Source organism: Drosophila subobscura, chromosome J (genome assembly GCF_008121235.1).
Source record: "Drosophila subobscura isolate 14011-0131.10 chromosome J, UCBerk_Dsub_1.0, whole genome shotgun sequence".
Taxonomy (NCBI): domain Eukaryota; kingdom Metazoa; phylum Arthropoda; class Insecta; order Diptera; family Drosophilidae; genus Drosophila; species Drosophila subobscura.
Window position 1 is genome coordinate 4,809,058 of NC_048532.1, and position 18,262 is coordinate 4,827,319.

Consider the following 18,262-nt stretch of genomic DNA (forward strand, 5'->3'; position numbering starts at 1 on the left):
TTGCCGCCTTATCAAGACTTCAATGGAGCCATTGTAATGTAATTATGTTTTTATTGTTCAGATTCAATGCAAGAATTAAAAATATCACTTGATTTTGTTTTTGTTGTTGTTGGTGTGTGTGTGTTCGAATGTGCTTCTGTGTGTGTGGGTAAATAGAGAGTGAGTGAGATAGCTAATATGTGTATAAATAGAGTAAAAATACCGACGTACATATGTACATATGTATGTATGTATGTACCAATTAGAGTATTAAAGCTTCGTTCAAAGGAAACTCGGGCCATAACATTACGTACAAATACAAATTCAAATACAAATACAAGTGGACTTCCTTCCAAGTTAATCATTACTCTCTAACCCTAACTGGTTTACTATGGCCAATAACCCGCATCAAAGCGGACTCCAGCGGAGTTTTCTGTACAACCTACAGGAGATACTTCAATCGTCCGCCCTGCTCCGTAAATCATTGCTACAATAATTATCAAATGTTGCGTTTGTGTCAAACAGAATGTGTCAATAAATAATGCGATCGTTATGGTGGTTTACGAGTCCTACAACTACAAATTACATATTAAACATACATGTGGTATGAATGGGATGCATATATATATCTATAAATGGTGCCCTCTATACGTTCAATACATGAGATACAAACAACAACGTTTTTGTGTTGTTCTACCGCCTGCCCTGCTACATTAATATCAATCAATCTTATCATTTGCAATGTGATAATTCCGTTTGTAACTAGTTAAAATGGGACTACCGACTGTGACAAGCTGCTATTCCCTGGTGTTCAGCATACAGATTACAGATTGTACATGGGATTGCTGGTAGCATCGAACAACTGTGTCCCCGTCGACTCGATCATGGACCTTAGGGCAATGCTTCGTTGTTTGGCCACTGCCTTGCGCAGTGTGAGTTCGAACACATTATCCTCGTCGATGTTGTCCATGGGCAGATGGTCCCTGCCCTCGGCAGACTCCTCCGGACCCTTGAAGACGAGCTCCTCGTGCTCATAGAGAACGCAGGTTTCAGCAAATTCCTTGGCAAAGTATTGCGCTGTATTCCGATTTTGAATAACCTCGCTGGGAAAGCACTGAAGCAGCTCCTCAAAGCTCAGCTCAGCCACCAGATTGTTAAGGATCTCTGCAAGTCAGGATGGTTAGAATGCGTTTCCTTAAACAAAGACTATATATATGACATGTGTACCTGTTATGTGGACTTTCCAGTTGGGCAAAGCATCTTGCTTGCTGAGAATTTTGCGCAATAGACTCTCCCAGTGTTTGGGTGTAAAGCCGCAAGACTAAAAGTAAATGTATTTTAAAATCTACTTTGGCCAGAAACCTCACCTTTACACACCTTTCCATACTGCCATAGATAGGCGGGACAGAAGCTCAGCATGTAGTTAATGGCCAAGTTCTTTGGCAATATGATCACCAAAAAGCTATCTATGCCCATCAAGTGTGGCGTCTTTTGAATGAAGGCCAAAAACTCCGATATAATCTCTCGATCCACTTTGCTGGAGGCCAGCAGACTTTGAATCTTCAGGGTCAGGGTCAGCAGCTCGTTGTGCCAGCTAACAAAGCGGACCTTGAACTCGCCCTCGTCCTTGCTGGGATAGCTGAAGTCGCTGCGTTCAAAGGGCGGCAAGCGGTTCAGATACTGAGGACGCTCCAGCAGACAAGGAATGGGTCGTATATAGGATTTGATGTGGCGGTCGTATTCCTCGCCCTCAGGCAGTTTGTAGTCGGGTATGAATGGAACGTAGATCAACTTGCCGGCCAGGGGATCGTTGGGATTCCTCACCATTGGCTTGGGACAGTAGTTCGGAGCCATGCCCACCATATAGGAGATGCACTCCATGCGCAGGTTGAGGAAATCTTCACGACTCGACTGCTGCTCCACATCCGCGGATTGAAGATCCGTAATGAGATCACTGAGTGACTTTAGTCGGCCCATGTACATGCGGAAGAGGATCTTAAGGCCCTTGAGATTGGTAATGGCCAGATCGTCGTCCGGCTGGGGTTGCGAAAGCGAGGCATTTGAGTTACGCTTCTGGAATGGCGACGACTGCTGTTCCTGCAGCTGATCGTAGACTATACGCTGCTGCCTGCCATTGATCGATAGGCTCGCCGATCTCTCTTCTTGCGCCGAGCTGGCACACGAGCTGGACAGCGACTGGGCATCCGCCTCGCTGTGCAGCGATGGAGCCCGAGAGCTGCTGCACTCTTCGTCATAATCGTCATCCAGCTGGGGCGGCGTCTGCGACCGAATCTCTTGAGGCTGCAGCGACGAACTCACATCGTAGAGATCATAATAATACACTTGCAGAATACTGACAAAAACCTTTTGAGAGGTCTGATAGCCCTTCTGACCAATGTGCGAGGCAATGTAGTTGAGGAAGAGTTGAAGCAGCACATCCAAAGTCAGGCTGTGTTCGATGCAAAGTGCGTGAATGAAGGCATCGCTGATGGCCTCAATGAGGGCGGGCTGCTCGTTGGCCAGCAGAATGGTTTCACAAAAGTCCGAAAAGGATACGATGGCATTTTGCGTGGGCGTGGAGACACTTGGGGGCTTGCATTTCCCACCGCCTCGACGGGTTTTCTTCCTGGAGTTTGATGTCTGCTGCTGGTCAGCCTGCTGCTGCTGCCGTCGCTGATAGATCACAGTGCTGTCGTCAAAGAGCACATTCTTGTGCTTGATCAAAGCCATGGCCAAGGTTCGCCTGGTCGACTTTGCTATGACTTCCTGGGCCAGCAGATAATTGGACATGCGGCAAGCAGTCACAGCCAGCAGTAGGTTTTCATCGGGTGAACTGCAAGATATATAGTTATAGTTGAAATACATTTAGATTATGTAATTGGCAGCCTTACAGCGTGTTCAAGTATTTGAGATAGTTGATGAGCTCTCCGCTCATGGTGTCCGCCACTACGGGGGAGCACAGCATGATCTGTGGTATATCCACCGGGGCGTGCTTGATGAACATATTGAGAAACTCCAGCGAAATAGGCACCTGCTTGTACCCCTGCTGTAACACTCGGGCCGGGGTGAAGTAGGGCCGCACAGTCTGGTTCAGGAAAGCGGACCTCAAGCGATCTGTTCCCAGGCTAAGTAGGAACAGTTTCACAGTGTAGATGAGGCCCGCCAATTCGGCTGTTTCCACATCTTCCTCGTTGTCCATGAACTGCTGAATGTAGTTGTTGTAAATGTCCACCAGTTGTATCTGGCACATCTTGTAGAAACCCGTTGCCTGCAGATAGACCTCTTGCCTACTGGAACTGCAAGGGGAAAGAGGTGGGAATCAAACCGATGGAGGAACACTCATTGAATGGCACCACTACTACTTACCGTATTGAGAAGTCGGCCAATTTTCTACAGTTTGCTGTAAACATTTTCCTCAGCAGCTGCTCGCGCTCCGTGCCCACCCGCTCGCCCTGCAATGTGAGGCTCAGGCGCAACATGACATGAGCCTCCTCCATGAGATCATAGAAATTCGAGCTGCTCGCACTGCGATACGAATCGGCAATGCCCTCGAGATCCTCGATAACGTGCTCCACTCGGGGCACCTCCAGGTTGTAGAGGGTCCACTCATTGGTGACCGTTGAGGACTGAGCAGCGCTGCTGCTCCTCAGAAGGCTGCTGTGCTTGGCCTTTGCTTCGGCCAGCAGTCTGGCAGCAATATTCCGCTTGACCGCAACCGTTGTTGTGGCCACTTCTCCCGTGCTGCGACGCTTGTGCAGCTCCAGTGCGGCGTTGGTGATGAGCACCAGCTGGTCCCGATTCACGCAGACAAACTGAACGTGCATGAAGGCAGCGAGACCCACGACAGCGATGGGCGTGGTAATGTCTGGTGCCGACTCCTCGGGGAAGATGCCACCAATCGAGGGATACTCGAAGCGATTGTGGAAGAGCTTGTGGCCTATGCGCGAGGTGTGCGTCTCCACAGACTCCGAGGTGACCGCAAAGACCACATAATCGTTGATGTGCACCTGGATGACGGGAGCTGTGAAGCTATAGCTGGCCACGGGCTTCTCGTTCTCACTGTACCATTTCCCCTGAGCGGAGAACTGATACAGGTAGCCGTCCACGCTGCTGGCCACCAGGAGAGCATGGCCTATGCACCGTTGATGCTGCGAAGACTTGAGGGTCCTGCGATTGACGTGCTTGAAGGTCGTGACGGCACTGGGCACCTGCTGGTTGCCCATATCGTACTCATCGTCCTCCAGGTCTGTCCCCTGGCCACTCCTCTGGTAGATTGCCTTCAGATCCAAGCAGCGCAAAATGTCCAGAATTCTGGGCTGATGCTCGGATGTTTTCATGCAGATCTGCAGCAGCTTTCTCACATCATATTGCACCGAGGCGTCCTCCAGATGATTGCCCCCTGCGATGCCACGCACATTCATGGCCTTGGCTTCGTTGACGAGTTTGATTTTGATATCCCCGGCTCGCTGGGGTGTGATAGTGATGTCCTGGTTGTCCTCTGACGCACCATTCTTTCCACAGCTGCCACCATTATCGCTCTGATCCCACTGTGAACGAAGCTCCGGCTCAAACTCGCGCCCATACGCGTTGTTCACCAGCTTGGCGACGTTAAAGTCCAACGGAGATCGTCCGGGCAGGGCTCCATTCATTGCCAAGGGAGCTTTGCCACTGCTTGTCGACTGCATGGAGTCGCTCTCACAACTCTGCTGACTGTGGGTGGAGCTAACCACTCCTCCGCTGGCACTCGCCTTGCTGCCCAAGCTCAAGGACTCCGAGAGCGGCTCGTCTCCACCGGCACCTCCGCCATAGTCATTGTCCAAACAGCTCAGCTCCTGCCCGGCGGTTGTCTTGCTGTTTGCCAGAGCGTCAATCACCTTGAAAGCCACACAGTATCGGTGACTGAGGCATGCGATGACATTCTCCGCCAGGCACAGGCGCATTGGCACAAAGTTCAGCTGCACAAAGAACTTGAAGGGCAGAAAATCGATGAATGCGAATCGGGGCTGAGTGTTCTCGTGGACACACTGCGTGTACTCGTACAGATAGATCCTGTCCCTGCTGCTCACTATGATGTTGCCAGAGGTCTGACAGCACTGAACCAGCTCGGGGGGACTGCGCAACGGCAGCTCAATCACATCGATGCTCTCGATCAGCGGCGTCTTCGGCGTTGTCATCGAGGCTATCCTGATGGTGATGGGCAGCTCGTTGAGCTTGCTATCGGGGAACTTCCAGAAGTTGGCGTAGATTCGGACAAACATCTTGGTGTCATCCTCGGAGCAAACCGTATTGCTGTTGCTGCTCGAAGTGCAGCTAATGGTCGAGGATGAGTGCACTGGGCTGCCAGCCTGCTCCTTTTCCAGCGTCAGCAGATACTTGCCTAAGCGGGAACAATCATTCAAATTCAATTTAAATTTGTATTCAGAGCAGCCACAGGAATCCTCACTCACCCGATTCGCAATAGATCAACTGCACCACCTCGCCAACGGTGGCTAGCGTGTTTCTTACCGGCAGGCGCTCATCTCCTCCTCCAGCAGCATCTCCACTGATTGCCTGCCCGTCATCTCCATCGCCAGTTACATCCTCCTGCTGCTGCTGCTTCCCGGCAATGTCATAGATCTCTATGAACTGCTCCGCGCTGCTGATGGCAATCCGATTGTTGCCAATCAGACTAGCTGCCAGGATCTCGCCATTGAGGGCATACGTCTGCTGCCTGGCAAAGTTGTAGGCCTGCAGGATCTTCACCATGGCTGCTGGAACTGCTGGTCACTGCAAGAATCAGGAAATACCTTGGGTCAGGCTCTAATTCGAAATTCCACAATCGCGACTACAACGCCCTGGGCAGAGTGACTTCATCGCCGGACGCACACAGACTGTCTGCTGACGGTGAATCAGTCCATTCTCCACTACATCAGCGATAGCTAGAGCGAGTGCGAACGCTCAACTCAGACTGGGGAGTGGGAGTGGGTAAGCAGACCGCTTAGCGGGGGCTCGCTAAAGTGGTTGTTGATGGTGTACGGTGTACGATGTTTGTGTGTGTCGGTATGTGAGCATGTAAGCCATTAGCATAATTGTGCGTTTATGCTGGAGAGAGAGAAAAAGACACAGAGGGAGAGCTGGGAACACGGAGAGAGCGCTAGGCTACCGGATGTGAGGGAAGAACATTGATGATGATGATGATGATGATGATGATGATGATGATGATGATGATGATCATTGGGTATGCAAGTCACAAAACAGAAGCCCGATTAGTTCAGAATAACAATGATTATTAAATGTATTCCCATTGATTCGTATTTAGTCAAGTTTCAAGGTAGAATATTACAACAGGTCAGTGCTGCACCTTTCACTTCCGCAGGAATTCACGCCGTATCCTTTTCAACCTCCTCCTTCCCCCCACCAAGAAAAAACAGACAGGAAAATAGGTCACAGCAATATACACAGCACGCCCTGCCTCCCCAACTTGACTAAGGTTGGGCCCTGCGACCATTTCGATTCGGATTCCGACGCTTCTACTACGTGCGTTCCCCTAATTAAGCCATAGAGAACCGAACACACATACCGACTGCTCTGCATACCCTCGGTGGCATCAATCAAAACGCCGGCAAGGAGGTCAAAAGGTGCGAGCCTAAACACGGAGAGAAGGAATACCGGAAGTAGAGCAAGGCACGCCATAATAGAAGTTATTTCTGGCTGCTTGACCAAATCAATAAATCCTACGATAATAATCCGTGCATTAACCCAAATGAACCTGGGAAGTGATCAAATGAGGAGGAGGAGAAAGAGGAGGGAGGTCGAGGTATGCCAATACGAAGGCACACACAACAAATGCAAATGAAGCCGGCAAGGGGCAAGGGCAGTTCTCTCCGACTGCTTTGCCATTTATTAGTATACCCTAGGAGCAGGAGGGTGGGGGTGTGGGCGTGCGTGTGTGTATGTATGTAAATTGCATTTTGGCAGCGGCATTCAGTAAAAATCAATAATTTTGCGGCTTGCCAGGGATTTATATAAGAAACGACAACACACTGCACTGCTAAACCGTTCATTAACTTCTTTTAAACATTATAAACAATCTAAAAGCATGTAAAAAACAAACAAAAATGCTGAAAATATTGTAAACACGCACATTATTTTACCGCTTCCTTGTTGTCGCGGTTTTCGAAGTTTTTTGTCCGTTTTCGAGCATCGGTTTTCAGACCGCATTGCTCAAATTTAAAACTCTCCGCCCGCACATATTCTATTTATTTAATTAACGAGATTTGTTTAAAAACATTTGCCAATGCCATTAGGGATGTGTTAATTGTTGCCGTTTTTACTGTGAGTATATTTGTGAGGGTCAGAAATCGAAAGCGGTCACACTCGTTCTCAACTGTTCGGTATATTTCGGTATATTTCCACAATTGGCCCAAAATAACTAAGAACAAATCCGCGAGGTCACACTGGATGGGATGCCAGATGCAAAAAAAAATTGCGGGAACTTGTTGAGTGCAGAATATTTACGAATTTTCACGAAATGAAAATATGAGCACAACTCGCAGCCATGTTAGCATGCAAAACAAATACGACCGGGTGGTCCTGCTGGTGGACATGGACTGCTTCTTCTGCCAGGTGGAGGAGAAGCAGCAGCCCGAGTACCGCAACAGGCCCCTGGCCGTCGTGCAGTACAACAAATGGCGTGGAGGCGGCATCATTGCCGTCAATTACGCAGCTCGGGCCAAAGGAGTGACGCGCCACATGCGTGGGGACGAGGCGAAAGAGCTGTGCACCGAAATCGTGCTCTGCGAAGTGCCGAACATCCGGGAAAAGGCGGACACGGGCAAATATCGCGATGCTGGCAAGGAAGTAGCCAATGTTCTGCAGCGCTTCACGCAGCTCCTCGAGCGTGCTTCTGTGGATGAGGCGTACCTGGACATCACGGACACAGTGAATCTCCGCATGAAGCAGTTGCAGAGTGTAAGCATAATATTCCTGCCGCATAACATATTCTTTCACTTTCACTTGCATCTTTCTATGTAGGGAGCCTTTGCGTTGAAGCCCCAGGAACTGGTCAACACCTTTGCCGTTGGCTATACGAACATTGGGGACTATGTCAACAAGATAACGAATCGGTTTGCCAATCCCTACATTGACGATGAACGTTTTCAACTCGCCTACGACCAAAACGACTTGCCCGCCGTCCGCCAGAGCGATATTCGTCTCCTGATCGGAGCCTCCATAGCTGGAGAGGTGCGTGCAGCAGTCAAAAAGGATACTGGCTATGATTGCTCTGCGGGCATAGCTCACAACAAGATCCTAGCTAAGCTGGCGGCAGGCTTGAACAAGCCCAACAAACAGACCATTCTACCGCTGGCGGAGATCCCGGGGCTGTTCGATTCGTTGCCAGTGGGAAAGATCAAGGGTTTGGGCGGAAAGTTTGGCGAGGTGCTCTGCGAGACTCTGGGCATCACATTTCTAGGGCAATTGGTTAAATACACCGAGGCAGAGCTTCAGCGAAAGTTTGATGAAAAGAATGGGTGAGACCCTCCCCTCCCTCGCAGTGAAAGTCCTGAAGGAACTTATTTATTTTTTTGTCATTTCAGCTCTTGGTTGTTCTACATCTGTCGCGGAATCGATCTGGAGGCGGTGACTCCACGCTTCTACTCCAAGAGCATTGGCTGCTGCAAGAAGTTTCCCGGACGGAACAACATCACTGGCTTAAAGTCGCTGCAGCACTGGCTGGGGGAGCTGTCCACCGAAATCAATGATAGGCTGGATAAGGATTTCATGGAAAACAACCGAAAGGCCAAGCAGATGGTGGTCCAGTACGTCCAGGACATTAATGGAGAGGAGGTGGCCAGTTCTAGGTCCACCTCCATAAATAACTACGATCAGGAAACGTTGGCCAAGCTGGCTCTGGATCTGATTAAGTCGAATACGAAAACGTTCCTTAAACCTGGAAGCGATGCAGCTCTAAATAATTCGGTCAAGTTCCTTGGAATGAGCGTGGGAAAGTTTGAGACCATTTCCAAATCTCAAAATAGCCTGCAGAATATGTTCGCCAATCAGGCGGCGAAAAACAGGCGAGTGAGTGGCGAGGAGGCTGTGCAGCAGCCGAAAGTCCAGGTGGAAGTCAAGCCCAAGCCTACGGAAGACTCCAAAATGAAGAGTTTTTTTGCCAACTATTTGCAAGGAGCCAAGAAAGAAGAGAAGAAGCCCGCTGACCCTGCTCCTGTGGAAGATACCCCTAAAGTATCAGCAGGAGCGCCGCCCAAAAAGAGTTTTTTCGAAGAGTACAAAGAAAAACTGAAAGCCGTTTCCACGACTGAAGGAGCTGCTGAAGGGTCCTCGTCCACGCAGACATCCACGCCGCCAGAGTTGAAGGGAAGCTTTTTTGCCAACTACCTAAAGCAACAAAATGCGTCCAAGGAACAGCACATTGAGGCGGCTGCCGAAGGTCAAGGGGATAAGGAACAGACTAAGACACAGGAGCTCGAGGCTGCAGCCGATAATAGTTCAGACATGCAGGGACTGGCCGAAGAACTGGACGCAATTGAGGCTAGCCATTCCCAGGACTTCGATGAAGATACCATCGAAGATGAAACCCTCACATCAAAGGCAAACACCAGTGTGCCACCAGAGGAACCAACCTCAACGTATCAGCCACTCACGGAAGAAGAGCTCAAGCCATCCACATCCAAGCGTAAATTTGATCACCTCAACAGCTCCTCGACAAGCAGCTATAAGGAGTGCTATGCCGAGTACGCCGTGCCCGAGATACGACACGATCTCCTGCCCATGGTCAAGTGCGATCAGTGCGGAGCCAAAATTCCCGACGATGTGAAGGCCCTGCAGACACATCGCGATCATCACTTTGCCCAGGAATTGAGTCGCCAATTGAGAACCGAGCAGCGTGAGAAGAGACAACTCAGCCCCATGAAGACTTCGCCCAAGCCGACGCCGCCCAAAAAGCAAAAGAAGTCTGTTGGCTCGGCCAGTGGAGGCTCCTCGTCCTCCTCCACTGCTCCCGCCAACAGCATAGCCAAGTTCTTCAGTGCGAAGCCACCTGTAGAGCCGCCTTCGAGCAACATTCCCACTCAACAATGCCCCGAATGCAAGGCCTACATCAAGATCGAATGTATGCCCGAGCACTTGGACTATCACGTGGCCAGGAGTCTCCAGCGAGAACTCAACCAGCAGGATCTGCGCACTCGAGCAGCAGCACTCGGCAAGCAGAACAGCTCTCCGGGCCAGGCCAAGAAGCACCAGAAGCAAAAGCAGCTGAATGCCACCATAGCCAACACCTCCGGCAGGGGCGGCAGCAAGCCGATTACCCAGTTCTTTACACAAACCAATTAATTGTTCAATTTAACATTAAGAATTAAGAATTCCAAATCAAAACATCAGTATACGATTGTATCTAGGCCTAAGATAAATGGATAGCCTAAGGACGGACCAACTTCAGTTTCAATACATATTTTTTTTTTGTTACATCAAGTATTACTGCCATATTGAGGATCTATTTTGAACTATGAATTTTTTGTTAATTGTATTTTTTTTTATGTTCTAGCCTTAGCCTTAGCTTTAAGATTGAACTCCAGTGTTGACCATTAATCACTCTGCAATACATAAATCGATTGCGTTACCGCCCAGCAAAACTCTTGCTTGTTTATTGCTATATTATACGAGTAGTTAGTATGAATTATTCTTATGGATATTATAACAGTTTAGACTTTAAAGATAAATGTCTTTGTATTTGCAGGCTGCCCTAGTGTCTATGCTTATTACTATGATTTACGGAACAACTTGGCCTGGCTGCTCGGACTGTGTCTTTGCGGGTTTCTTCTTCACGCCAATGGCATCCGCCTCCTGCACTGTGGTGGGCAGGACCAAGTTAGTGGTTTCGGGGAAGAACAGGGTAAGACAGCCACTCAGTATGGCTGCGCCCGCAAAGAGCATGGCTGGAGCACTGGCATAATACTTGGCCTACGAGAGCAAAGGGTAAGAATTGGGAAATTGAATGAAGAGATGACTAAATACTCACCAGAAGCGGCGTTTGGGGGCCAGCATAGAGCCGAATCTGCCCATCATGGAGCAGAAGCTGAGCAGACTGTTTCTCAGATTCGTTGGATAGATCTCCGAGGCGAAGAAGTAGAGCACCTGGAAACTGGCCGTGATGGTCAGCTTGCCGACCAGGAAGAGCACCAGCTGCAGCACGGGCTGATCTGCGCCAGCGAAAATGGTGCCGATGCAGCAGACGCCACTGAATATCATAAGACCGCAGAGGGAGAAGCGCCTGCCAAAGCGGTCCATGATGAGCAGCGGCAGGAAGAAGCCGGGAATCTCCACGAGCGCAATGTAGGCAAAATTGTTGTACTTGTTGCCATCGAGCAACACCACATTCAGACTGAGTCCATAGTAGACCAGCACATGGACGATCCAGCAGAAGGAGCAGTTGGCTATGCGCCACTTGAAGTTCTTGAAGGCCTCGCGAATCGGGAATCTGCTCTCCGCCGACTGCTCCAGCTTGTCCCGATTGGCCAGGATGAGCTTGTCCAGCAAGCTATCCGAGAGCTTCCGCTTGTTTACCTTGGCCGCTCGACGCAGGATGCCCTTGGCCCGGTCCTCCTTGCCCTGGCTGAGCAGCCAACGGACGCTCTCCGGCAGGATCCAGAAGTAGGCCAGCAGTATCAGAGAGGGCATGTAGGTGATGCGCAGGAGAATACGCCAGTCGGGGAAGGCCTTGGCAAACATGGCCAACGCCACCTCTCCCACCGCATAGAAGACGGTGATGACACTGCAGGCCAGCACCCGGCGCTTGGGTCCCACCAGCTCGATGCCGATTACGAAACAGGTGGAGTACAAAGTGCTGCTCGTCATGTTGTCCAGAAACTCAAAGATCAGGAACCAAATGTAGCTGGGCGAGTAGGAGCGAACGATGCCCAGCACGGCGCCCATAATGCCGCCCAGGGCGATGGAAAAGCTGCGTCCATAGCTGCAAGAGAAACACAAAAACTCAGAGGAGGTAGATCAGAGCTGGGGATTTTCCATTCTCACCGATCTGCCACATATCCGCCAATCGGAATGCCAAAGAACTGTCCCACGTTGTTGATGGTGCCGACCAGCGACAATTTCCATTCTTCATCGCAGTAAATGCCAAACTGCGAAAAGATTCCATTCGAAAGTCAGTCCTCCTATTCGTTACATTGAATTGTAGCCCTAATTTGCTTATGAATACTCGTATGAGTATCTTGAAAATAATTCGCTGTTCCCATGCTGGTGGGGTGGCCGGGTGGCAGTCGCCGTGGCCTGACTTGAGGGGTACTTATCTGTCAGCTACTTTTCTGCCATCCCATCCCATCCAATCCCATCCCATTCACATACGTGTCCAATTGGGTGATAAAGAATGTCAGCACATCAGGCCACTTGAGCAACCCGCTGCCCACTTTCTACAAGTGCGACTATGTATGATTATGATTACGATGACGATAAGGGAGATCAACCTTCACACAAGAAGAGACCCATTAAAACTGACCGTGAAAACTCTCCTATGTTTATCTTGTGCGTATGTTGTTTGGGGAAATTCTGTTTAACTTTGGATCTGTACAATGGAATCTCTCTCGCGCTCTCTCTCTCTCTCTTTGTTGACTCAGCTGACTGTGCGTATACTCAATAATAAATATATTGCTTTGCTTCAATACCTCAAGCACTTTACAACCACTTAAAGCAATCCCATGTAGACTGCGGTAAACCCATTCGGGCCCCGACTGAGTGCCCACTATTTGATTAAGATTGTAAAAGACTCAAAGCGGCCATGTAGGCAAGTGTTTAAGTCATAGTTTAGTCATTGAACCCGTTCTGATTGTCTGTTCTTAGGTATGCGAGGAGAGCGCCACTTCGATGCGCTTCTGGCTTCCCCTTTTCCCGGCTGTTGGTACAGACCGGGAGACATGTGTGCCGTGCAATCGTCTGACTTATTATCAAAGTCCAAGTCAGCCAGCGTCTGGCATACGTTTGTCGTAGCACCTGATAAGGCATGCGGAATGCACACCCCCCTCATTGCCGGAGGCACTTTGATACTCACGTCATTGGAAATGGTTAGCTCCTTATCGCGGAATACGAATTTATTGTCGGGACAAGATTCTGTTTGTGCGCCATAATGCTCGGCTTGGCATATGTCCTCCCCCGCGGACTGGTTCCACTGGGGCAGCTGGTCGTTGTTGTAGCGGTTGCACTGGTCCAGATCCTTGCCGTTCCGGGGAATGCTGAACTCAGTCCAAGGCTCGATGTAGGCGCTCTCGGGCGAATCGCACTCTGTAATGTGACATCTGTTGGTGGTTGCGGAGAGTTCTATTTTCGGTAGCACACAACTAACCCACAACAAGGTCGCGGCATGGCATTAACTTCACCTGTGCGTCACAGTGCTGGCGGTGAAGACATACGTCACTGAGAACATGGCGTGGAACATCATGGGCAGGCAGATCAGCATAAAGATCATCAGCTGGAAGCGTCCAAACTGACCCAAGTGCTTCAGTATGGCATCCAGGGTCACTTCTTCCGGATCCTTTGGTGGCGGTGGCTGCGCCGGTGGTTGCACCTCCACAACCGCCTCTGCCGGTGGCGCTTCACTGGCTGCCATTTCCTGATTGTTGCTTATTTATTGACTTAGGTGATTGGGGGGCACAATTACACGCGTTTTGGTTTATTTCTGCACCCGCGTTGCTTCTATTTCGGGTATTTTCATTTACGAAACATATATGTAAGTAGATTTATTTTTATATCCGAAGCCAAAAACTTTAACGATGTGCACGGGACAGAATCGCGCAACGAACTGCCATCAGCGAACACCGATCGGAGATCCCGTAACGATCCAAAAGCCAAACAACGAACGAAGCGATCGCGATCGCAGCTCGCAAACGAATGAAAAGCTCGCTCCACCGTCCAACTGTTGAGAGCTTCGACATACAGCCGAATACACGACTACGAAAACAGCCTTGATAAGGCCTTTTCAACGATTATATGGACCCTATATAGGCTCGTTCGTTGGCGCTCCGGGCGGTGTGTCGGTGCTGGATTGGTTGCGGTGAAAGTGGATTACCGGAGTGGAGTTTTGTATAGGGTGACGGGTAGACAAAGTCCAAAAGAAGCGGTCTTCCAGCCAACTTCCTCTCCACATTCTGCTTTTCCTCTACTGGCTTAGTGGGTCAGCTATTGGAAACATTTCCACTGGTCACGTGTCGCCAACGTGATAGTTCCATAATTCTTATTTAATGCCAATTCTTTTGCCAGACCTGCTGAGTAGATGTAGATCACTTTGGCCGAGAGCCAAGCAGTCAGGCGAACGAACTTGTCGCACGACTATCGCAATCTATGTATATTTATATCCATTCATTATCATAATCATGACCAGGGGTAAGTATTTTTGAATTAATGCAACTATTTTCCAGAAATAAGGGTATTTTGTTCTCCCCAACTTAAATCGAGTGTTCCCCAATCGAAAGCATTGAGCCCAAACCGGTTACAAGTCAGTATAGTACATGTCGGGAGAAACCATATAAATAATAACTTTAACTGCTTTCTGAGATCTAATTGCTATGCAAAAAAACTGAAACAGAGACACACAAAATTGGTTTTGCTTGAGATTTTAAATGGGTTTTTTTTTCAGATCGTGCTGCGGCTTTTAAACGTAACGGCAGCGCTCGGAGATTCCTAGTCAGGTGTGTTAAGCTGTCAAAATACAATTAAGCGAAATTCCGTTTTGGCTCACAGATTCCACTTATCGGAGGCAATTAACAGCTAGCAAAGCGTTGCCTGACAAAACTGAAACCAAATTTGTTTACTTTGTTTCACTTTGTTTATACATTTTTATACGTTTTGTTAATTTACGAGCATGGCTAATTTGTTGGAATTTTATGAATGAAGTGCGGTGGCCTTTTCGGCAGCCATTGTTGCCCCGCACATGTGTTTGCTTTGATTAAATCGAAACCCGGTGACAACGTGTCGTATGCTCATTATGATTATTATCGGTGTTTTATGACATTGTCATTGTTATTCTTTTTCAGACCTTCACTGAGTTGTGAATTGTTTATTAATTTAATCAATACATCAGAGAGGCTCTGTCTAAAACTAGGCCAAAAACCAGCTGAAAAGGGAAATGCATCTCCATTGTACGAGTATCCTCCCATGCAGAATTTAAACAACAGTTCGTCCTTTATTTTTGAATATATCTAAACACATACCTTTATTTAATGAATTCAAAAATTGTGTTAAATTCTCGTTTTGTTTTTCTGTTTTCTTCTTCGCTTTTACACTGTCCATGCTTCTTGTGGTACATTTTCACACATTCAAATTTCTGCAAATTTTCATGACTCTCACACAGATACCCTGTAAGAGGGTATCTCTAATTATCCCAAACGCTTCTGTTTATTCATCTGTGTGTGTTTTTCTTTGCTATTAATTTTATTTATTTTTATGTGACGTTTTTTTATTGGTTTTGTTTTGCTTTTGAAGTAAAAATTCGACTCAAAAACATTTATTCAAAAGAACGCAAACACATTTATGTATGTAGCCTTCAAAAACCTTTCTTCACTTTTACATTTCTCTTTTGTTTGTTGGGTAAATTTGCAAAGTGTTTTCTCCGTGTGTACTCTCTCTTGATGTATTTCTTTCATCATCGTTTTTTGTTTGTTTTTTCTTTTTATGTTTGAGATATGATGGATGATGATGTTGTTTGGTATATGGCAACTAAATTTATTTGCTTACATGGTTTTTTTTATCAACGAAAATATTCTTTAGCGATATATATGCTTTGTATATATATATATAGATGTATATTTATATATATGGGTGTGTATATGAGTTGTGAATAAATACATATGCACTGTTAATAATAACCATAATCAGTAATCAGTTTAAATGATTTCACTTAATAGATCCATTTAATTCTATAAATTCAATTATAATGCACTTAACTTTGCGTGTGAGAGTGTGTGAGTGTGTCGTTATTGCACATGTTTGTATCAGTGTGTGTCTGAGTGTGGGTGTCGGGGTCACCCCCGAGGGATGCGATGCCTACGTTTGCCTGTGTTTGGGTGTGGATAGTGTCTGTTCTGTTCTGTTCTGTTATGATCTTGAATCGTGTCCTGTTTTTCGGGGATTCTTTTGCACTCTATGTTGGATCGCACGTACATACATACACATTGAGTTTGTCCTCCATTTATATGTAAATACTTTTTTAAATATAATTTATATAGAATTGTAAATATGTTGTAAATAATGTTTGCTTTTCGAGTTGTATTTCAGTATTTTGTTTTTTCTTGCTTTGTTTATCTCTCAACTCGTTTTCTTGTACATTTTGCCATTATTTAAGAATTCTTTAATACCTTTTTGTGTTGCTTATTGTATGCTGATTTTTGTTTTTGTTCAATAAATGTTCAATATGTTATGAGTGAGTGTGTATGTTGTGTTGGTTTGTTGGTTGATTGGTTGGATATAATGTATCTATGTAACTTATGAAGAGGCTCGTCCATAGAGCTGTGATTTGTCTGACTGAGAGCTGTGGTCTATGTGTAGCCTGATTAGATCTGCCTCTGCCTCTGCCTCTGCCTCAGCCCTGGACAGTCCGTCCTATTCACTTCTACTCGTAGTGTATTTTAATGGGGTTTATCTTTGAGTTTTTGTTCTTTACGTTTTTTGTATAGAGTCGTAATACACATTTAAGAATTATTTAAATATTATTGTTGTACACAGATAAACAAGATTAATTTCACTTACGGCTTAACTTTACGTTTACTTTGCATTTGCATTTGCCTTTCTAACTCTCTGTCGCTTCTTTAGTGTGTGTGTGTCTTGTGTGTGTGTTTTCCATTGATACTCGTAGGATGCAATCTAAATGTTCCTGTTCTCAGTGCTGCTTTCATAGTCTACCATCAATCTCTGAACATCCTGTGATTCATTCCTGTTCGGGTTCATCTGCTGTTTGTTTTGCTGTGCGAAATAATCGTGGATCTTGGCCTGATCTACATTTACGTGGGTTTACCTAGCCTCTACACTACACTACACACTTTGCTTCACATCAATAACTAAGCGGTGCTGAGTGCTACTCGTACTATCTGTCTGTCTCCATCTCCATATCCAACCTCTGTCTTTGCCTCTTCAAGATCTCATCGTGTCCATTTTGAAAGTTTCCCAAAAATTGGTGGTTCTGAAACCAACAGTTTGTTTGCTTTTGGTTGCTGTTAATGTTTTTGTTTTGTTTTTTGTTGGTGTACTTTTTATAACGTTGAAATGAAAACGATTACGCAAAAATTTGCACTAAAAATTGGCACTAACTTTTGGTTTTGTCCTTTTCCCCTTTTTGGTTTTTGTGTGTTTTGTTTGTTTGTTTGTTTTGTGTTTTGTTTTACTTTTACTTTACTTTAACCACAATAATAACGCAAATACATTTGATTCATTTTGTGAATATGGCTTAAATATATATTTATCCAAAAACGTTTCTAGGCATTTTCAACTTGTATTTTTATAGCCATAGCCCCTCTCTCACTATTATGCGGACATTTGTCGTGTTTGTTTGTTTTTTGTTATTTATTGAAGCTCTAGTTATATGATTGCCTTGCAGTTTTCTTCAACTTGTAAATATGTTTAGTTTTCCTTAGGTTTTCTTTCATTTTCATTTTAACTTTCATTTCTCAATTATTCATTAATTTATTTTCCGCTTACTTATGTGCCTCTGTGGTGCCATCAATCGCAATCCAATTCTAGCAAGGTACCCGCAGCTTTGCGCAAGCAACGCGTTGCACTCTAAAATGCACCAACAAAGTAGACATGAACGGGAGATACTTTTTTAGTTATAAAATATCCATGGCACACCTACAGGTTGCCACTTCATTGCATTCTAGTTTGAAAAGTGATATTTTTGTGTGCTTCAAATCATTATACATAAGTACTTTCGCTGCTGGTTCTACATGGTAGCTACATACATGAATTCTATACAAATTTATTTGCCTGAAAGCTTGCAACGAATTCTGCGGGAAAATCAATGTGGGAAAATGGGCTGGGTGCTTGGGTGTTGTTCTCAAATCCAAATTCGACTTGAATCTGCGCGCATCGCATCGTTTTGGCACTCTTTTGGCAATTAAACTGCGAATACAGCCAGATTGAATTGAGTTATTATTCTTCGGAAATGATACATAAGTCATTGCCTACACACATCTAAATGGTTTAGTACTGATTTGTATTTGTATTTATCTTTTTTTGGTATTTTGGTTTGTTTAGTTTTGTTTAAATAAGCTCCTTTAAGTGCTTTGCCTTG

General features: G+C 46.5%; 3 protein-coding genes across 3 annotated transcripts; 1 reads left to right on the plus strand and 2 right to left on the minus strand.

Moving 5' to 3' along the window:
• Positions 1-33: 33 nt before the first annotated feature.
• LOC117893453 lies at positions 34-7,273 on the minus strand. Its single transcript, XM_034800071.1, has 7 exons — positions 7,103-7,273; positions 5,427-5,745; positions 3,346-5,356; positions 2,871-3,275; positions 1,357-2,812; positions 1,207-1,300; positions 34-1,143 (listed from the first exon to the last, which is right to left on the minus strand). The coding sequence occupies exons 2-7, from the start codon at positions 5,722-5,724 to the stop codon at positions 803-805; spliced, it is 4,605 nt and encodes a 1,534-aa protein (XP_034655962.1). The 5' UTR covers positions 5,725-5,745; positions 7,103-7,273; the 3' UTR covers positions 34-802.
• A 148-nt stretch (positions 7,274-7,421) lies between these two features.
• Positions 7,422-10,353, plus strand: LOC117894418 (DNA polymerase eta). The gene is made up of 3 exons (XM_034801429.1): positions 7,422-7,929; positions 7,993-8,489; positions 8,556-10,353. Exons 1-3 carry the CDS (start codon positions 7,498-7,500, stop codon positions 10,309-10,311), a joined length of 2,685 nt encoding a protein of 894 aa, XP_034657320.1. The 5' UTR covers positions 7,422-7,497; the 3' UTR covers positions 10,312-10,353.
• A 241-nt stretch (positions 10,354-10,594) lies between these two features.
• On the minus strand, positions 10,595-13,861 carry LOC117894422 (solute carrier family 22 member 3). Its single transcript, XM_034801465.1, has 5 exons — positions 13,362-13,861; positions 13,037-13,280; positions 12,010-12,113; positions 10,997-11,947; positions 10,595-10,938 (listed from the first exon to the last, which is right to left on the minus strand). Exons 1-5 carry the CDS (start codon positions 13,589-13,591, stop codon positions 10,884-10,886), a joined length of 1,584 nt encoding a protein of 527 aa, XP_034657356.1. The 5' UTR covers positions 13,592-13,861; the 3' UTR covers positions 10,595-10,883.
• Positions 13,862-18,262: the final 4,401 nt, after the last annotated feature.

Bases quoted from the DNA above. Each gene is read 5' to 3' on its own strand.
- LOC117894418 (XM_034801429.1), top strand. From the start codon at position 7,498: ATGAGCACAACTCGCAGCCATGTTAGCATGCAAAACAAATACGACCGG. The intron at 7,930-7,992 runs GTAAGCATAATA...CTTTCTATGTAG, and splicing joins GCATGAAGCAGTTGCAGAGT to GGAGCCTTTGCGTTGAAGCC. The intron at 8,490-8,555 runs GTGAGACCCTCC...TTGTCATTTCAG, and splicing joins AAGTTTGATGAAAAGAATGG to CTCTTGGTTGTTCTACATCT.
- LOC117894422 (XM_034801465.1), bottom strand. From the start codon at position 13,591: ATGGCAGCCAGTGAAGCGCCACCGGCAGAGGCGGTTGTGGAGGTGCAA. The intron at 13,281-13,361 runs GTGAAGTTAATG...AACCACCAACAG, and splicing joins GCCAGCACTGTGACGCACAG to ATGTCACATTACAGAGTGCG. The intron at 12,114-13,036 runs GTGAGTATCAAA...ATCTTTTCGCAG, and splicing joins AGCTAACCATTTCCAATGAC to TTTGGCATTTACTGCGATGA.
- LOC117893453 (XM_034800071.1), bottom strand. From the start codon at position 5,724: ATGGTGAAGATCCTGCAGGCCTACAACTTTGCCAGGCAGCAGACGTAT. The intron at 5,357-5,426 runs GTGAGTGAGGAT...GTTCCCGCTTAG, and splicing joins GTTGATCTATTGCGAATCGG to GCAAGTATCTGCTGACGCTG. The intron at 1,144-1,206 runs GTACACATGTCA...CCTGACTTGCAG, and splicing joins CTGGAAAGTCCACATAACAG to AGATCCTTAACAATCTGGTG.